This window comes from Mauremys reevesii, linkage group 4, assembly GCF_016161935.1.
Source record: "Mauremys reevesii isolate NIE-2019 linkage group 4, ASM1616193v1, whole genome shotgun sequence".
Lineage (NCBI taxonomy): Eukaryota > Metazoa > Chordata > Testudines > Geoemydidae > Mauremys > Mauremys reevesii.
This window is the reverse complement of record NC_052626.1, coordinates 104863863-104885161: the sequence shown is the minus strand read 5'-3', so window position 1 is coordinate 104885161 and position 21299 is coordinate 104863863. Positions and strand designations below refer to the sequence as shown.

The 21299-nt window shown below is 42.7% G+C and overlaps 1 protein-coding gene across 1 annotated transcript in view; it reads left to right on the top strand.

Moving 5' to 3' along the window:
* The window catches only part of TPH1 (tryptophan hydroxylase 1), a 30396-nt gene extending 10138 nt beyond the window's left edge, over positions 1–20258 (top strand). Inside the window, exons 3-11 of the mRNA XM_039533116.1 lie at positions 887–1070; positions 8350–8450; positions 9048–9115; positions 11142–11338; positions 12644–12779; positions 13388–13514; positions 14692–14787; positions 15580–15713; positions 17629–20258. Coding sequence (XP_039389050.1) covers positions 887–1070; positions 8350–8450; positions 9048–9115; positions 11142–11338; positions 12644–12779; positions 13388–13514; positions 14692–14787; positions 15580–15713; positions 17629–17803 — 1218 coding nt within the window. The 3' untranslated portion in view covers positions 17804–20258. The remainder of the gene's footprint in view (positions 1–886; positions 1071–8349; positions 8451–9047; positions 9116–11141; positions 11339–12643; positions 12780–13387; positions 13515–14691; positions 14788–15579; positions 15714–17628) is intronic.
* The last annotated feature ends 1041 nt before the right edge of the window (positions 20259–21299 follow it).

The window sequence follows — 21299 nt, the reverse complement described above, 5'->3', positions numbered from 1 at the left end:
AGACATAGGCTCAAAATAACGAGAGGAAAAACAGAGTATATGGTATGGAATTTCAATAATGTGAACACTGAAGAATTATCGTTGAAACTAGATGGGCAGACAAAACTAAAAACACAAAGTTTCAAGTATTTGGGGTCCAGAATCCAGGAAAATGGGGAAATGGCAGACAAATTAGAGCTAGGATAATAAGCGCTTAGTATGTGTAGTATGTGACAGCAAGATATTAGTAAAATTAAAAGGGGAAGTCTATAAAAACAGTGGTCCATCCAGTTTTAACGTATGGCACTGGGTGCCAAAGAAGAAATATGAGCAAATGATCTGTTCCACAGAAATGGGAATGTGGAGATGAATGAGTGGTGTAAGCAAGAAAGACCATGTGAGGAATGTGTATGTTAGAGACATGCTTGAAGTAACACCCATAAATGAAAAAAATGAGGGAGTGCAGGGTCAGAGAGTTTGGTCATGTAAAGCAAAGTCCTGACAACTACATGGGGAAGAGAATCCAACAGATCAGGGCTGAAGGAAAAAGGCAGAGAAGCTGACTGAAGAAGGAGTGGTTGGTTGGAAAGAAGGAAAAGGAAGGAAGACATTTTAACATGTGGGATGATAGAGAGAGAGAGGACCCCATTTGATGGGATTAATGCAAGAAGAGGAAGACATTTCAAATTAAAATTGAGGAAATAAAAGCACCTCTCTTATTTTCTCTAACATGGGATTTTTTTTTAACAACCGTTCCTTATCTTTTTTTAATAAGCAAGCTGCTATTAATAGGTTTGTTTACCTAAAGAGACTTCACAGAGATAATGTTAAACAGTAGAATATTGGCTTGGCAAGCAATGCAGATTATCTAATCAGCCTGGCTTGAAACTTTTTTTCTTATAAATAGGAGAAACATGTAAATCTCATGCACATCGAGTCCCGAAAGTCAAGACGAAGAAATTCAGAGTTTGAGATCTTTGTGGACTGCGATAGTAACATGGAACAACTGAATGAGATCTTCCATCTACTGAAATCCCACGTCAATATTGTATCCGTGAACCCCACAGATAATGTCACTGTGCAGGAGGATGGTAAGTATGGAGGGATGTTCTAGCAAAACTGCATAAAGGGAAGAGGATATTGTGCTACTTTCTAATGAGTTAGTTTTCAGTCCTTTTATGTCAGGTATTTGGGAACTAGTAGAACAAGGAAATGGGGTAAAACAAAAAGTGTGTTCCACTGAAAGCTATAAGATGAGATACTCAGATGGTGAGTTGGCATACCTTCATTGAAATCAAGGCTCTTTAATGTGAACAAACCAAGTTAACCCAATGCAACATTTCCTTGTAGCCAAACTAAGATGACCAGTAAATGAGGAAGGGAATAAAAGAAAAAACATAGTGCAATAGTGATGGAATGCAAATTCAAGGGAAAGAGAGACAAATTCAAACTTCATAGCTTCATTTCAGCAGAGATGGGAGATTACATTTGTGGTTTTCAGCTACCATTACAATATTTTATTCATGGCAACTGAAAGACACCCTGAAATAAAACTCACCATAAAAATCTTTCCATCAACACCATTTTAAAAAGAGTGCAAGAGAAACATTCACACAAACACTCCAAACACAAAAATTAAACCCAAGACACTGATATTTTGAAATACAGGTGGATCAAAACCACCTAACAAATTTCATCATATTGTTATAGTATAATAGCATCAAAAATTTAACTTTGTTCACTAGCAATATATATTTAACAGACATGCAAAAATGAAGTGTACGAATTTCATCAGGTGTATCTTGTGCAGTTACTGATACTCTGAGTATGTTTTGCTCTAAGGTAACATGGCTTTAAATGAGCAAAAACAACCCTTTACACGTTCCAAAATTAAATGAACAAAATTTAAATAGAAATTATTAATCTATACAGAATTGTAACAGCTGAATTAAAAATACACTCTCTTTGTAAAAACCAGGACAACAACATTGCATAAAACTATAGGTACCTCCTTAAAATAGTGACAGAAAACATGCTCTGTCCTAGGAGTAGGCAAGCTATGGCACGTTTGCCGAAGGTGGCACATGAGCTGATTTTCAGTGGCACTCACACAGCCTGGGCCCTGGCCACCAGTCCAGGGGGGCTCTGAATTTTAATTTAATTTTAAATGAAGCTTCTTAAACATTTTAAAAACCTTATTTACTTTACATATGTAACCCTGTCATAGCTAGCCAAAGCGGCCACCCATCTTTGCCCTGTAGCATCCAGTTTAGCACTTGTTAACACATAAGTCAGTGGGTTGTTGTCTGTCCACACCTGGAACTGAGCACCATACAAGTAGTCTCGAAATTTCTCAGTGATGGCCCATTTCAAGGCCAAGAACTCCAGCTTGTGGGTGGGATAGCGTGTTTCACTATCAGACAGTCCTCGGCTGGCAAAGGCTACAGGTTTACGCATGCCTTCCACCTCCTGGTACAGTACTGCTCCCAGACCCTCCAAACTGGCATCTGTATGCAGGATAAATGGCTTGCTTGGGTCAGCAAAGACTAGGACAGGGGCATGAGTTAGGCAAGTAATGATTTCTCAAAAAGCCTTTTCACATCTCTCATTCCACCGTGGCCCAAAGGGTTCGAAGGGGCCATAGTGTTTCTGCACGGAAGGCCTTTTATTCCTGGTCTTAGATTTGTTCTTGCTGAACTGATATCCCCGGTAAGATCATTGAGGGGTTTTACAATTGTAGCATAGTTTTTTACAAATCTGCGGTAGTAGCCACTAAACCCAAGGAAAGTCTTGAGTTCTCTGTAGTTGCTTGGACGTGGCCATGTAGTGAGTGCTTCTATTTTATCAGGATCAGTACTCACACCCTCTTGGGACACGATGTGGCCCACATACTTCACCGAGGTCCTGCAGAACTGGCATTTGTCAATTGAAAGCTTCAAACCATAATCCTCCAACCTATCAAGCACTTTAAGAAGTCTTTCTCCATGCTCTTCCAAAGTTCTTCCAAACACAATCAGGTCATCCAAATAAACTAACACTTGCAGTAAATTCATGTCTCCCACAACTTTCTCCATAAGACGTTGAAATGTGGCAGGTGCTCCAGAAATCCCTTGGGGCATGCGTTCAAACTGATAAAACCCTAATGGGCAGATGAAGGCTGTCTTCTCCTCATCTTCTTCACCCAGAAGGATCTGGTAGTATCCACTCCGAAGATCCAACACAGAGAACCACTGGCTTCCCAGCAAACAGTCTAAAGCATCTTGGACTCGAGGCATTGTGTACTGATCAACCACTGTACGGCGGTTCAGGGTGCAGTAGTCAATACACATCCGGATTTTCCCATTCTTTTTACGGACCACCACAATGGGTGAGGCGTATGAGCTGTGGGACTATGTAATGATGCCATTTGCAGCCAGCTCTTGAAGATGTTGTTGCACATCTTCCATCTCGGAGAGAGCAAGCCTCCTAGATCTCTCTCTGAAAGGTCGGGAGTCATGTAGTCTGATGTTGTGCTCTACTCCTTTTGCACATCCCACATCCCACTCATGCAGTGAGAACACCTTGGGCCTTTCACAAAGTTTCCTCCTCAGGTGATCTTTCCACTCCTCCGACAATGGTGAATCTCCTAAGTCGAACTTTGCTGGGTCTATTGTTGGAACTTGAGTCTCGCACTGGGGTTTCACAATTGATTCAGGCTCGAAGAGGTCTGCTATCTTTTGTCCTTGCTTCACAACAACATCTCGACTTGTTTCATTAGCAATCAGTATAGTCACTTTTTCCTGGGCTTCAGCAGTTAGGGTTATGACTCCACTGGGGACCAGCACTCCTTCCGGGAGCTCTCCTTCAACTGGCTGCTCTATCATTGCTAATGCCCCTTTACTGTCTTTCAGCCTGGTACTCATGACAAGCACCTCTTGCTCTGTCCTTGCGGGCACTACTAAGGGGGTTGTGCCCATGTACTTCAGTGCCCCAATCGGTAGCTCAGATGTCTCCTTTTTAGCACTCTCAATCTTCCTATAGGCTTCAGCACAAAGCGTATGGATCATCAGGGTACTCAGGTATTGGTCCCCAGCCCGTCGTCTGCAGTAATCCGCAAGCACCTTGAAGAGACTGGAGTTGGTCCCTATCATCACAGACACATCAGAGGTCCCTTTAGGGTCAGGGCATATTAAGGCCGCTGTGTCTACCTCTTCCATTACCCCAGCAACCTCCTCTGGGAATTCCAGGTGCACTATGACATACCCTTGGTAGGGGTATTCATCCACGCTGAGGCCACACAGACCAATGCCAGTCAGTGGCTGTATAGGCAGGTGCCTAAGCATCTGTTGGTAGAATGACTGAAATATAATAGTCACTTGAGATCCAGTGTCAAGCATGGCTTTACACTCCACCCCTTCAATCCTCACCATGACCTCTGCTCGCGGCCCTATCAGTCCTGCAGGGATCCCAGTTGGACGGTCTCTTCTGGGGGAATCTTCAAATCCTGTAGGCCTAGGTGGTCTCTGTCCCCAGACCTTCTGGCAGCTACTGGGTCTCTCCCAACTGCTCCTCAGCTTTTCATACACTAAGGAGGGGTTCTCTTCCTTATGGCAGTTAGCAGCACTGTGCCCATCCTGACCACACCGATAGCAAAAGAATTGTCCTTTCCCCCTTCGCCGGGATGGGACAGTGGCTCTAGATACTGACTTCTCCATTGTCACAGTCTGAGGCTCCTTATTCCTGGAAATCTTTGCTCGGTCAACGGTGCTTTGCAGCTCAGCTATCCGTTCTGTCAGGACCTGCATTTGTTGGGCAAGTTCCTCTGTAGTGCTCACCATCAGTACACTGGCCATTTGCAGTGGCTTTGTGCTGGCTGGTTCCAATGTTTGGGCTTCCCAACACTCGCTGGCAGCCTGCCTTTCTTCCTCTTCCCTGACCTCCTTTATCAGCTGGGAGTAACTTGGGGGATGATCCTGCCGTTCTCTTAGTCGGAGATGAAGTAGGATCGGGTTCTGATACCGAGTCCCTCTTACAACTTGAGCCAGTCTGGTCTGATCCATCTGCTCAGCAGTCACTGCTCCCCTCATAACAGCTCTCTGAAGCAGTCTCTCCAGCCTCTGTATATAGGCTGAAGTTTTCTCACCCCTTTGCTGTCGGGAATCAACGAATTTACAGTAACTGTCTTCAGGGTTCTCTACGCTCCCAAAGGTATTATCAAGGGCCTCTAGGCAGTCCTTCACACTGACCTTAGGGTCAATGAGCTTCAGGGTGCGAAGTACATCTAATGCTGGGCCACTAAGGCTCTCTATTAGACATCTTCGCTTTTCTACATCAGGTATGGCCCACTCCCGCAGCATTTCAGTGGTATGCTCCAACCAGGGTTCAAACTCCTCTTCCCCAGCAAATAACCTTAACTTATGACAAGAGTTTGACGTAGCATAGGCCAACACAATCTTTTCCAATATATGCCCCAGTGCTTGTGCCCAATCATTGGCTGAGGCTGCCGCCCCTGAGCTGGGGGCTGCAGGACTGGGGCCCAACAAATCCGACATATTAGCCATTATACAAACAGTAATTCCCTCAAAATATAAAGACAATTGTTTCCCAATACAGTGGAACACTCAACAGGTGCTTGCGAGGGGTACTGACCCAGGGATCCCGGATGAGCCCCCCAAAATGTAACCCTTCTGCCCCTCTGAGTTGGCAGCAACAAGGGCCGGGTTCAGTATCCAGGGGTTCTGTTTCAATAACACAATGCAAAACCGGCTCGAGCCCCCACTCAGTGACCTGGGACAATTACCTACCACCCCCCCGGGTGCCTCTAGGAGGCAATACTTCCCCACTCGCAAGCACAGAGTCCGAGTGTAGCAAAATCCTTTTAATAAAGGAGGGAAACAATGCGGCATCACGTTGGAGAGACACCACAAACAGGACTATACACAAACCATAAGCAAAAAAACCCACTTCCAAGTACATTTGGCACTGTCCTTTCCCCCTTAGGGTCTTAAGTCCAATCACCCCAAAGTCCAACAACCCAAGAGTCTCTGTCTCTGGTCAGTGCCACTCCAGAGTTCAAAAGTTTATCTGCAGAGTTTTACCCCCCCAGCCTGGGTGGAAATGGGGGGGAGGGCACACACAGGGTGTTAAAGGACACCTTACGTGGGCCAGGGCCGACTGCCCCGCTTCTCCGTGGAGTTCTGCTGCAGCCTTCATCACGACTGGCTCCACTCCATCAGCTGTGCCGCTCCTCCAGCCAACCTGTGAACTGCATCAGCCATCTCCACGAACCGCTCCACACTGCTCACTGTTCCACAGGCTGCACCAACATGCTGCAGACTGCTCCGCTCTGCCAGCTGCTTAGCAATCAATCTTCAGGCTCCCCCACTCAGTGATCTCAGCTCAGTAAGCTTAGCTCTTTTAGTGATTTCAGCTCTTAGTGGTTTCAACTTGAGCCCCAGTGCCACCTTGGCCCAACATGAACTCAGGTCAGCAGCCTCCAGATGGACTCCTAAAGGATTCAAAATTAGCTCTGCTCTTTAACAGAGGAGGAGAGGAGGTGCAATTGGTGTTCCAGGCCCTCAAAAGGGGCCCATACCATCAGGTACACACACCAGTCCCCAGCATCTCTCCCTTCACTGGGTTTTGGAACCCATGTCCCTTGTCTAGCAAGTACTATTTAATGTAGGTTGAGTCATTTCTGTCATAAAGCAGTCTCATAGTTCCTCATTCACATAATTAAGGTAACAGCACTTTTTTCTCCTTCCTGCCCCAATAACAAAGAAATTGGGGATTCCACAGTGTGAAAATAACCATCCCATGCTGCTGTGTGTTATGCTAAGTGGAGTGGGTTTACCAATGCAAATGCACATTCCTAAAATTCCTTTGCCCTCTCCTCATAATGTACCACCAGATGTCAGGGTAGATCTCATCCTGACTCTGCTTACACATACAATAATAGTTTAGTTCTATATTATAGACTTATAGAACGAGACCTTCTAAAAATGTTAAAATGTATTACTGGCACGTGAAACCTTAAATTAGAGTGAATAAATGAAAACTCGGCACACCACTTCTGAAAGATTGCCGACCCCTGCTCTATCCAGACTGGCAAAACTCAACTTGCACTCCAATGTGGGATAAGGAATGATGACGGGGCTGAGTACATTTTGCACTTGGAGCAGTAGATTTTGATGACAACTTTGTAAGGCTGAAGTTATCAATGAAAATGTAAACTGTTTTGCTTGAGTTTGGACTTCAGTTTGTGTTTTTTCTTATAACGAAAGGCCTGTGTAAACGGTTATACTATTGTAGCCTATAAGCAAACACAAGGGAATTAAACAACACCCATTTACTCTGGCTTTGTACAGGGGCAGGAGTTGAACATAGCCCGGCTGAGAGGGGAGCAAAGGCTCTACTGGGCTAAGCAAAACGGAGTCCATAATAAAAAATGACATGTCCCTTTAAGGCTTCAGGGCTACTGTAGCTGAGAACCCCAGACTCAGCCCAGGTCTACACTAGCCGGGGGGGTCGACCTAAGATACACAACTTCAGCTACGTGAATAGCATAGCTGAAGTCGGCGTATCTTAGGTTGACTTAACTGGCCCTGAGGACGGCGGCAAGTCGACTGCTGCTGCTCCCCCATCGACTCTGCTTCCACCTCTCGCGAGCTGGAGTTCTGGAGTCGACAAGGAGTGCGATCAGGGATCGATTTTATCGCATCTACACTAGACGTGATAAATCGACCCCCCGATAGATCGATCACTACCTGCCGGATAGTGACTACCTGCCGGATAGTGACGACCTGCCCTCAATCAGAAAAGCTGTTCACATTGACAAGAGCACTTCCTTCTCCTTATTAGGAAGGCAGTGTGGTTCAGTGGTCAGAGTTCTACACTGTGACATGGGAGGCCTGGGACCTATTCACACCCGGCTGTGTAACTTTGCGCAAATCACTTACACTTCACTGCCTCTGTTTCCCTTTCCACCCTTTGTCTGTCTCTTCTAAAACTCTGTAGGGCAGGGACTGTCTCTTACTATGTGTTCGTACAGCACATAACACAATGAGACTCTGATCTCAGCTGGGGCCTGGAGGGTGCTAGTATAATACAAATAACAACAGCTACAGAAAAACCATTTAAGCTCCAGCCCCTTAGTTAACCATTTCCTCCCTCTATTTTTTATGACTTAATGTTCTTTAAGGAGAGTGTTTTAGTGACACAGGAGGAAGTGTTAGAAGTTGTGCTGGTGCCAGATAGGCAGAGGACTCCCTCATCCTCTTCACTGCCTCTTGATTTCACTTGTAGCTGCCAGAGCTAAACTTGAAACAGGCATTTCCGCTTTTAACCCGTTGGATTTTATTAATAATATTGTGGATTTCACGCATTCCTTAGACATGGAGAATACACCCTGGTTTCCTAAGAAGATCTCGGATTTGGATAAATGTGCGAACCGTGTTCTGATGTATGGGTCTGAATTGGATGCCGACCATCCAGTAAGTAGCTTTCCTGCTATTGTAACAATGAGTGAAGGCAGATCAGGTTTTGCCCTATAGAGTGGCTTTGTGGTTTTGACTGTGTAACTCTGGGCCTTATTCCTGGTGTCTTTGCTCAGGCATTGCTCTCATTGACCTCAGTTCTGCAAGCTTTAAAGGGAGTCTTGCCTATGTAGCAACTGCAGGGTTAAGTCCTGAATACTCGCAGACAAAAAGAATGCTGTTTTGAACTAGATTTATTTTCCCTCTAAAGTAATACACAGTCGTTTTCCCCCACCCCCACAAATAAAGAAAACAAATTGAACTGGGTATAATTTCTAATATTCAGAGCAATCAATTAAATAACCAATTTAGTGTAGGTAAAGCCTTGAAAAAGGAATCCTTATCTACACAATATTTACATCAAGAGTTATGTGCATGAAATGCTGATCTCCATTTTAAATTGAGGGATTTATTTATTTCATAGACTAACAACAACTAACAGACTATTTTGGCCATTTATTTTCCCAAGACATGCTTTTACAATAGTGTTTTCTTTGTTAATAAGCTTATTTATTACAAAGATGGAAATGTGTATTACTTTTTTCCCACACATAGGGTTTCAAAGACAATGTCTATCGTAAGAGGCGAAAGTATTTTGCAGACCTAGCTATGAACTACAAACAGTAAGTATGATTCCTTGCAAAACAAGTCTCTTGCTTTGGAATAATGAGATGGATAAAATAAATGTAGTTCACATTCACCATGCCAGATGTCCAGGCCTAGCTGAGCTGTGTTTGGTATAGGAACCAGTGTGGGAGGAATAGAAAGGTTGATCGAAGCCACCTTACTACTTCCAGGATCTCTGATTGGTCTGAGGATCAAACTATAATTTAAAGGTTGCTAGCTAATTATGCTAGCTAGGGTGGTCCCAATGTGATGGCTCCACCAGCTGGGAATAACTGGACTGCAGTGCTTTCTGGCTCAACCCTCTCTTACTCATGGTCACTCCTCCACCTTGTTTAGGAACACACCCTGTAACTGAGAGAGTTAGGAACACATGCTGTATAGCTGGATATACCAGCTTCATGATTACCCTATTAGGGCAGATCTCTATCACCTTTGTGCCACTGGAGTGGTGCAAAGACATTGAGGTCAGGATCTAGCCTACTGACTGATAACTATAAATGAAGCAAGAAAATAATCATTATTCTAGTTTCTGGTTCAAAATAGTGCAGTTTCTGGTTCATAATAGGGCATTAGGTACAATGTTAAGAAGTGCACAGTGAAATGAAACTGAAAAGGGCCTTGTGGTATTTAGGACCCCACAGTGGGCTCTCCTTGACTCAGATACAATAATGACTTAAGTGCTATAATTTGACTCTGAGCATACTTTTCATGTTGTTGTTCCGTACCTGGGTTTAGATGTCAACCCCCTCCACTGGGAAATGACACAGAAATGTTATAACCTGTAATCACAGCAGCATACACTAATGGAATCAGCAAGCGCAGCATAAATCCAATAGTCTGCAGCATTATTATGTTGATACAGTTATCTTTGGGAGGTTAATTTCTATCATGTTTGTTTGTCAGGCCCTGAAATCGCTACTGGTAGAATCATGACACAGCATTCCGATTACTTTCAATGGGTTTTGACTCAAGTCCTCAGAATAGTCCAGTTTAATCAAGATCCAGAAGGCTAATGTGAGGTGATAGACTAGGCTTAATACATTTTGACAGATACTCATGGTTTTTCTAGAGAAGTATGATTTTCACATGGCAAATGAACATTTAGATGCGTAGATTTATCATGATGTTAACTGAGCTCATTATCTTTCCTTTCCTTTAAAGAAATTGAAAAGGTAATGAAGACTAGTTATACACAGGTTGGGGAAAAATTTAACATTCTTAGGTCCTGATCCTGAAAAGACTTTTGCAAGGATTGAACTTTTTATTCCCAATGTTAAACGCATATGGAACTCTTTGCAAAGTGGGGCCTGAGTCCCTGAGCCAATTCCACTGATGTAAGTGGAAAGATTCCCATTGATTGACTTCAGTGGGAGTTGGATCAAACCCGTAAAGCCAGGGTTGGCAACCTTTAGGAAGTGGTGTGCCAAGTCTTCATTAATTTAAGGTTTCATGTGCCAGTAAAAGGTTTAATGTGCCAGATCGGCAGTGTGGGCGGCAGACGGAACCCCAGACCAGCAGCAGGCTGAGCTGCTCAGCCCGCTGCTGGTCTGGGGTTCTGTCCACCGGCCCTTGCCAGCCAGGGTCCCGGCCGCCAGCCCTGCTCAGCCCGCTGCTGGTCTGGGGTTCTGTCCACCGGCCCTTGCCAGCCAGGGTCCCGGCCGCCGGCCCCGCTCAGCCTGCTGATGGCCAGGGTTCCGTCCATCCAGACTGGCAGTGGGCTGAGTGGGGCTGGTGGCTGGGACCTTGGCTGGCAGCAGCGTGCCACTAAAAATCAGCCCGCGTTGTGCCTTTGGCATGTGTGCTGCAGGTTGCCGACCTCTGCCCCAGAGTGTAAGCTCTTCAGGGCAGAGACCACGTCTTTCTGTGTATTTGTAAATTATCTAATGCAACGGAGCCCTGATCCTGACTGGATGGTATAACAACATATATGTTAAATATTAACAGTACTAGGTAAATGAGTCATCCATTTCTAGAGCTATCCATTCTGAGCCATGACATCCTTTCTTTCTCCTTTCATTATAGCGGTGACCCAATCCCCAAGATTGAATTCACTGAGGAGGAGATCAAGACTTGGGGCACTGTATTCAGAGAGCTCAACAAGCTCTACCCAACTCATGCCTGCAGAGAGTACCTTAAAAACTTACCCTTACTCACCAAATACTGTGGGTACCGAGAAGACAATATCCCCCAGCTGGAAGATGTATCGCGCTTCCTGAAAGGTAATGTGCTAATTTCTCTGCTATACCAATGGGAGTTAAACACCTAGGTGCTTTTGAAAATCCCCCTTGATGCCTATCTGCATCTTTAGGCATCTATAAACCTCTAAAAACCTGCCCCCCTGTCCTCGTAAATCACAGCTACTAAAGGTGGCATGCTCTCTCTCTCTCTTCATATTGGGGCTACAAATTATAAGTAGTATTTAGCTACTAGATGGTGACTTCAGCAAGTACTATAATCCAATCAATATGGGGCAGGGGTACACATGTACATCATGGGAAGGCAGACAAACTTGTGTAACATAATAGAGATATTAATATTACATTTTTCTATTGCATGCATTTTAAGGGACCTGTTATGCCCAGTATGTACTTTTTTTTGTGACTAAAACAATACCATGGGTATTATCTTGTTCCTGTGACACATAACACTTTAAAAATAAAAGGACTGTATACAGCCACTGATGTCAGTGGAAGTTTTGTGTGGGGACGTATGGTGTATATGACCTAATGCTGTACATTTGAAAAGCACAGAGTCCAGTTTTAAAATAAATATCTGCTCTAAGAAGAGATCCTCTCTCCAAAAGGGAGGTGGTGGGTTTCCCATTACATGAAGTCCTTAAATCCAGACTGGATGTCTCTAGCTCAGTCAGAAGTTACGGACTTGATGCAGGAATTGTTTGGAGCAATTCTATGGTCTGTGTTGTCCAGGAGCTCAGATTAGATGATCATAATGGTCCTCCCTGGCCTTAAGAGATTTGAATCTATGAAAGTGAGTGCTCTGTAGTTCTGAACACAATACAACGAATCAAAGGAGAAAGAGAAAGGAATCATTACACAATGAGACCACATGCTGTACTGACATGGACTGCAAGGCATTGCTAACCAAATCATGAACAATATGCGAGTAAACCATAAAGGCAAACAGCAACCCTTTTGACATTTTCACTCCTCTCCCTTATGGTCCTTTATTATATCTTTCCCCTTCCTCCCCCCATTTTTATATATGTTGTATTATAGTTTTATATAATTGTGAAATCTGTGGGCAAGGCCAGCACTAAAGTGACTGCTGGAGTTTGTGAATGAGATGGTCTAGGGGAAAAACACACAAAGTCAGAAGTATGTTGGCAATATCTTGGTAATTTTCAAATGTGGGAATTTTGATCATAGCTCATCTCTAGTTTTCCTCCTTGTCCTTGAGCAAAGCCACACTGTGGTATTTAATCCAGAAGTAAGAGGAGAAACACAGCTTTGAACATCATAAAATTCTACATCATGTTGACCTATGATTTATCTATTGCTTTTCAGAGCGCACAGGTTTCACCATCCGTCCAGTTGCTGGATATTTGTCACCCAGAGATTTCTTGGCAGGCTTAGCGTTCAGAGTTTTTCACTGCACTCAGTATGTTAGGCACAGCTCGGACCCTCTCTACACCCCAGAGCCGTAAGTTATTTTATTTCTGGGGAGAAGTCAAATATGTGCACAAACCTGTAGTTTATAGACAAAGTTTTTAAACCTGGGTGCCTAAAGTTAGGCTTCTACATCCATATTCAGGCATCTGGGTAAGAATGGCTTGATTTTCAAAGATACTGAGTGTCTGCATCTCTCACTGACTTTAATGAGATTTTTGGATGCACAGCACTTCTGAAAATCAGGCAACTCTTTCTTAGGGATCGGATTTTCAAAAGTGCCCAGTGTTGGCCTAACACTGCTCCTCTTGCTCAGTGAGAACTCACTGATTTAAATGGAAGCAGAGTTAGGCCAACACTAAGCAACTTTGAAAATCTCACCTTAGGCTCCTAACTATGGGTTTAGAAGCTTAACTTTGGGCATCCAGATTTGAAAATTTGGGTCTAAGTATTTTCTGTAGAGTTAATATGATGCACTCTAATAAGAGAAATGTTTTTCCTGTCATTTTGATATTAAATCATTTTTCAGTGTAACAAAGAGTTTTCTTCTGAGACAATTGTATTCATTGGATGGTGCTGCTTTTTCACACCCTCAGCAAGAAAGAGCATCCTCTCACGGCTTCTGCTTTGTTTCTTTTTCAGCGATACCTGTCATGAGCTCCTGGGTCATGTCCCACTCTTGGCTGAACCGAGTTTTGCTCAGTTCTCCCAGGAAATTGGCCTGGCATCGCTTGGGGCATCAGATGAGGCTGTTGAAAAACTGGCAACCGTGAGTGTCTCAATCTGTGGCGGTGATAATCCCACTTGCATTGCTCTCAGCATTTGACAGAGCTGATCCCACTCCTATTGAAGTAATTGGGAGATTTATCATTCAGTATCAGCAGAAGCAAATCATTCACTATATTGTCTTTTTCACTGGGTCTAAACTTTTTCTGTTCCGTAACTCCATGATAGAACAGAAGTGATCGGAGGTGAATGATATTCTCCATCTAACCATAAAATAAGAGTCTCTGGGTATCATAACTTCCAGATTGAGAACCAATGGTCTGTTTCTTCTAAATCTGTTTCTTTATCCTTTAGAATTAACCCAAAGGAAATATAGTTGTCATAGGATGCAATTGATTGTGTATTTTTACAATTTAGTAGTGAGAGGGTTTTTCCCTCAACAAATTATATAATATTGTGGGTGCCCCATGTCCAAAGTCTTCTGGATTTTTTGAAAGAAATACATTTTAAAAGGGGAAAGAAAGAATTATAATAAACAGAGACAATGGGAGGGATTTTCAAAAGCACTCAACACTGTTCTATCTTTGCTCCCATTGCCTTCTATGGGAGCAGAATCAAACCAATACGGCTAAGCACTTCTGAACTCTCCCCTCCCCCAAATATACCTACACAAATCTCCAAGGCCAGCAAACTGAAATAAACATCATAAATCCCTTCAGACAACAGAACTAAAGGGAAAACAGAAGGGAGCTTGGCTCTTGTTCATGCCCCTCTGGCTGATCTCATTATTTATCAGTTTAAAAAAAATTCAATCACTTCCAGTGCTTCTGTTAAGCTGCCACATAACAATTTCAACTGGCTGGTTCAGCGCATTTGTGCGGCAGGACTAGAGCTCACTGCTTCTGTTGAGATCAAAAGTCTCTGTGATAAAGGTGAGCCTAGGGTGTGGAATAGTAGCAGTAAACTCACTTGTCAGAACTGTCCAGCTCAGTGGTTCTTAACTTTTTCCATTCTGGGCCCCCTTCCACTTGGCAAAATGGGGAAAGCAGGGTAATTGTGACCCTCTGACATTTGCTCAAGACCCTATTAGGGGATTGTTACACCCAGCTTGACAACCCTTGGTCTAGTTTGCTTGACTTACAAAATCTGCTGCACCATTAGTTCCATTTGTGTTGAAGACAACTCCATTTTAATTCTTTTTTGTTTTTCTTCTGTATCAGTGCTACTTCTTCACTGTGGAGTTTGGTTTATGTAAGCAAGAGGGACAGCTACGAGTCTATGGGGCTGGTTTACTTTCTTCCATCAGTGAGCTCAAGGTAAGAAGAGAAAACATCCTCCCTTTATTTGCCCTCTTTCTTTGTTCTCACCTGATTTTTGTGGTAGTTTGTTCAAAATACTGGGAGGACTAAGTAGCTATGGCCAATGGCCCATATAGAACCTGTGAACTGAAGCAGCAGATCTTTGAGTAGCATTTATTCTGGAAGCTCCTAGAGCTAGATTTTTAAAGATATTTAAAGGTATTGATTTCAATGGGAGTTTGGCACCTAAATACCTTTAAAAATCGGGCTCCCAGAGACCTCTAGGGATGATTCTGGTTAAGTGAAAAAGCATAGAACTAATAATTGTAAATTGTGTCTTTTGGAGCTCTGTTGCTCCCAGTGGTTTTAGATGGAGTTGAAAGTGCCCTGTATTTCTTAGAATCAGGCCCTAAATAGATGTGTTTTTAGCATAAGGCTCTGCTTGTCAGACCAGATTCTGATACTATTGTTCTCATTGAGTAGCCTCCTGCTACATGTGCAATCATATTGGCTTCAGAGTTCAAGTTCAAGTTGACTTGCTCACATAACAAGATACTACTCACTATAAATAATGGGGACAGAATTTGGCCCTTTAAGGATAGCCAGTTTCCTAAGGGTTAGCTGGTGCCAATCTGCAGATACAACTCTTAAGAGATGATGTGCTACAGGCAATTTCATATATGGCATCATTTCGTCCTCTTCAACACACTGTTTCTATCCTCTGGTTTTTCCTGTGTGCTCTTGTGGTGCTGATACTACTCTGACATGTGCTAATGTTAATATCTTTGCGTCATTACTTTGTCTATCCAGCATGCTCTCTCTGGCAATGCCAAAGTCAAGTCCTTTGATCCTAAGGTGACCTGCAAGCAAGAATGCATCATCACAACTTTCCAGGAAGTCTACTTTGTTTCTGAAAGTTTTGAAGAAGCAAAGGAAAAGATGAGGTACAGTCTGTTTAATCTCAGTTATTACCTAAGCCAGGTTTATTCTGATGTGTGTGTGCCAGCAAAAATTTCCTGTAATTTTTATTATCATGCTCTATTTTTAGCTCCCACTTGGTTGGAAAGCTGCTGTTCAATATTTCCTCTCTCTGCCTTGTATTATTATTATTATTGTTATTATTATTTTATTATGTCAATTGACATAATCTGAGAACATCACACATAACAGAAAACATAAGTCTATAAATGCCCACAAAGGGCAGCAATGTTAACCCCATCCCCGTTACCTATCCATCTAATGGGAAAGAAATCTGAGAAAGAGAAAAATAAAAGACAAAGCTTTGGTTTAGAGCCACCTGGCAAAGGTAGGGCCATAAAGATGAGTTTTGCACCATGCTATGAAGACAAACTGATCTGAGGTCTGATGGACTAAGTTTCACTGTCAGGGAATCTCCACTGAGAATGGGTGCACCATCCTGGCCCTGCCAGCAAAAGCATCTCTGCTGATCTCAGCTGTCACAGTGGGGTGGAATTCTCCCCTGTGTAGAGGGACAGACAAGGCCAAAGCACTCTTTGAGTTCCATTTTGAGGGGGGCATAAGATGTGCATAAGGCTTCTGTTGGCTCTGTGCACAAAGGAGAATTTTGCACAGTGGGACATGAGAAAAGAAATGATTTCTAAAGTAGCTAAGTCCCAAACCACATAGGCGTTGACAAATTAAAAACAACAGCTTGAACTAGACATAGAAACAGATGGGGGTAATTAATATAGTGCGGCGCACAGGTGTAACATGTTCAGACTGTATACCTCTACGTATGAGCTGGGAAGTATGAGTCCCAGTTTGTGTACATGCACCCACGCTAGGTCTGCTTGAGCTAGTGCCTAAAAATAGCAGTGCATCTGTGACGGCATTGGGGGCAGCTTGGGCTAGCTACCTGAGCACGTACCTGGGAACAGGGTGGGATTGTACTCAGGGCTGCTAGCCCGAGCAGCTGCCTGTGGTGCCGTAGATCCACTGCTGTCTATAGTTGCTAGCTTGAGCAGAGCTAGTGCAGGTATGTCTATGTGAGCTGAGAATCATACCTCCCAGCTCAAAGGCAGATGTATGCACTGACCCATTCCAAGCAGCTGCATCTGCTGCAGGTTTTTAACTTTGGCTGCTCTTGCCCCAGACAATGAAGGTGAGTTCACTTGTCAATGGGAGAAGGAGGATCCTATAAAAGAAACACATTAATGGGTTAAACTCTTGGCTCATGATGAAACAGCAGGTGAAATGCTGCTTTCAGTTACACTGGTGTAAATCAGTTGATGTCCAAGGACGCGATTCTGATCTCACTTATACTGGTTTTATGTACGTGTCATGCCATTAACTTCAATGGAATTACTCTGAACCAATGTAGTAAACAGTAATATCAGTGCAGAAAGTAGCCCATAACTTTCTCTTGTGACATATAGCAGAGACAAAGTAGATGAGTTATTGAAGATCTATTTTTAGCAAGTGCTTAGGCAATTTGGTCCACTTTACCAAAGCATATGCAAAGGTGTTGTCCACTAGATAGGGCGCTGGATTGGGACTTTGGAGACTTGAGTTCAAATTCTAGCTCTGCCACTGATCTTCTGGATGACTGTGGACAAGTCACTTCTCTGCTGTGTGCCTCAGTTTCCCCATCTGTAAAATGAGGATAAGAATGCTGACCTCCTTTGTAAAGTGCTTTAAAATCTACTGATAAAAAACATTACATATAAGCTAGGAATTATGAAGAAGAAAAAGTGGTTTAGCTAATGAGTTACCAATGATGACTGCCTTGTGGAATTCATGCCAAGCTCCCTTAGACAAAGAGTGATGACTGGCTCAGGGACACATTTGGCTTTTTGTTGATTTAATTTGAAACACTCTCTCTTTTTTTTGTTTGAACAGAGAGTTTGCAAAAACAATCAAGCGCCCGTTTGGAATAAAGTACAACCCATATGCGCAAAGCGTACAGATCCTGAAAGACACCAAGAGCATCGCCAGTGTGGTGAATGAGCTGCGTCATGAACTGGACATTGTCAGCGATGCCCTCACCAAGATGGGCAAGCAGTTGGGCATCTAACTCGGCCAATAATCATGAGCACTTTGCACTCAGCAGCTCTGGTTTTTTTGTCCTGTTTTAGGCATAAAGATACCTGTTGGGTGCTATACATAGAAACCTCCTCTCTAATAACAGAAGAATGAATGCCTAGTGGGGATAGTTACTTTAACTTGTGTGTTTCTCTACTTAACACCCTTTGCCCTTACAAAATGTTTACGTGACCCCTCCAATCCTCCCCACTCCATAAACCAATCAGGAAAGAAATGGGCTGCATTCATCCTTGGGAAGCTGGTGTACGAATACAGAAATCACTATATTGGATCAGAACAGAGGTCTGTCTAGTCCAACATCCTGTCTGTGACAGTGGCTAGGGCCAGCTACTTCAGAAAATGGTGCAGGAAACCCTATGGGATAATTTACCCCCAGGGAATGTTTTCCTCCTAACCTCCACTAGTAAGAGGTTGGTTTATGACCAACCCTGGTCCAGGGCCTCCAGTACCTCAAAGTTCATCAGGAGAAAGTTGCAGTGGTACAGGCCTTCCTCCCAGAAGGGCAACAGTACTGATCTGGGAAATGATGTGATTGGAGATGTACTGATTCTGAAGATCTCTATTGGGTGGCAGCCTCTGTTTGCAACATAAAGCTGCTGAATGAAATCCTGACTCCACTGAAGTCAATGGGAATTTTGCCATTGACTTTAATGGGGCCATGATTTTTACCTGCTGTCCCTGGAGTAGCATTTGAGGGGGGGCAGTATTGGTAACACCAGCTGCCCTCTGCCTTGGGGAATGAATCCCACCAAGATCATAGCAAGCCTTGTTGGTGCAGGGAGCTGCAGTTTACACCTCTCTACTTCAGCTGGGGAGAATGTAGACCTGTGTCTAAAAGCATTTTGAAATGGCATTTCAGTATCCACAATAGTCTTACAAAGGTGATGAAGCCCAGTTCTTAAATAGTCACTGTCTAGTATCAGTTTATATGGAAAATAAAAGTCCCTTTGATTACTCCTTCTTATCATTGACCTTCCAAGATGCATGGTGATACATCCCAATTCTCTTCTGTAGGGCCTGATCCTGAGGGGCACAGAGCACTCTGAACTCCCATTGAGGCCAATGGGAATTGAGGGATATATTTTTGGCAGGATGAGGCCCTAAGTCTTTGTAGCTCATAGATGTATTCAAAGATCCTGTAATGAAAAAGAAATCTATTATCCTCCAAATAGCATTTTGCTGATGTGGGAAGCAGAGTCATGTGGAACTGGTAACATGAAGCAGTAGTGAACTCTCCAGTTTTGTGAGTGTTCAGGCATCGTGGAGGTTTGCACTTAGACACCATGGGGTAGTTTCTGCTCACTCTTAGAAATTAAAATCTGTAGATGAAATAAATAAATTAAAAGGATATTATCAATTTTAGTAGGAAATCTGTGAAAGGCAGGGCAGACTTTTTAGCATGCTAAGAATTGAACCTTCACTACTCCAGGTGATAGGGGAATGTAGCTGTAAATATCTGTATATTCACTGGAATAATGGGATAAAATCATGGCCATATTGAAGTCAATAGCAAAACTCCCATTGATTTGAATATAGCTAGGATTTCATCCCTGAATTCCTAAAAACAGGGTGTAATTGATACTTAAATATTGCAAATGTTCGTGCTGGCCCTCTGCACAATGGTGAATTTCACCCTAATAGACCATATGGGTCACATACATAATGAACAGCTTAAAATATGATATATTAAGAGAGAGACCTAATTTTAAATATTTTTTTTCCTTTTTAAAATCAAATCTGGATGACTTTTTTTTTTTGTTGGTACCCTTTTTACTAGCATAAAATTACTTTTATAATGTTTTTTCTTTTATATTTAGGACAGTTAGACCATATTTTTGATAAAAATTAACTTGACTTCTTAAATTACACTTTAAAATGATCTTTGGGAACCTCATGTTTTTAGAGAAGAATCTATTCAGTTTAAACAAGTGATAAGTGTGGATCTGTTTTGTCTGCTTAAGTAGTAATGGTTAGTGCTAAGATACTTTATGCTAAAAGTATTGGATTTTTATATTTTCAAATTATAATCAGAAGATGTAATGTTACTTCAAATCTTAAATCTGTATTACATATACATTTCAATAGGAAACATTGGACCTATTAAATTTCTGCAAGTACCTAGATTTAATAATTCTAGTATTATTCTGTGACAGGGGAATTCTATCTATATACTATAATGCAAATATAGGAAACAAAATGCTAAGTTATTTAAAGTGATGTCTTTTCAGGGTATAACCACATTTATATTTGGTTTTACCATGTCCAAAACTGCTGGCTATGTAAAACAGTAATATAAAAAAATTAAGTATTTTTAAATATTGTGGATGCTTTAAATGATAAAAATTGCTGAATTGTTACCATGAAAACCAATGTAAAAACAAAAATCGCTAACTCTACAGCAAAGCAATAAACATGACTACTTGTGATTTATGAATTTACCTCTTTAATGTAACAATTCTGTTATTCTGGATGCAGTCTTGCCTGCAGATAACACAAGTATGACTCCTACTGACGTCACAGGGATTTGTATGTATTTATTTGTGGAGGGAATTGCCTCCCCTTATGTTTTGCAGGCTCATGCTCCCATTAACATTACTGAGACCTGGAGTGTAGAATGTGTTTCTTAGGCCCTGATTCTGCAATATGGTCCCTGCAGGTATACCCACTACCTTCAATGTGTCTCTGCACTAATGCACGGCTCCACCTATGGGGCGACTGGGTCCCTAGGCTGTAAACTTTTTGAGGGAGGAACTGTGCATGTGGACAGCACCTTGTGTGTGCCATTGAAGTACAAATAATAATACTAATGCAGGGTTTACCACTAGCTTTAATGGGGACAAAATCAGACCCCTTACACATAAAGGCACCAGATTCTCAAAAGCTTTATAATTTGTGTACCTATTTACACCTGGGAAAAATGAATGTAAAAAAACCCCTACCAAACGAATCTGGCACCATTTTACACAGGTGTAAATGACTACACTAAGTGCTCTTCTCTTTTAACTTGATAGACTGGTGCTAACATGCTGTTTCAGAGATACTTCATATTGTCTTTTGGCCTGGTATACACTGTGTGTATGGGGGGGATCGATCTAAGATACACAACTTCAGCTACGAGAATAGCATAGCTGAAGTTGATGCATCTTAGATCGAATTAAAATTACCTACTTCACATCCTCGTGGTGCGCCGTGGCTCCTCTGTCAACTTTGCTTCCGCCTCTCACCGAGCTGGAGTTCAGCAGTCAACGGGAGAGTGATCGGGGATCGATTTATCATGTCTACACCACACATGATAAATTGAACCCCGATAGATCGATTGCTACCCGCCAATCCGGCGGGTAATGTAGACGTACCAGTCTTGGTGCTCGGAATCCAAGAAATGTCACTGCCTGATGCTGCCACAAATAGGTAAGTAAAATAGCAAATAACTAAGCAAGAAACATGCTTTTGGTTTGGGCCGGATCCAG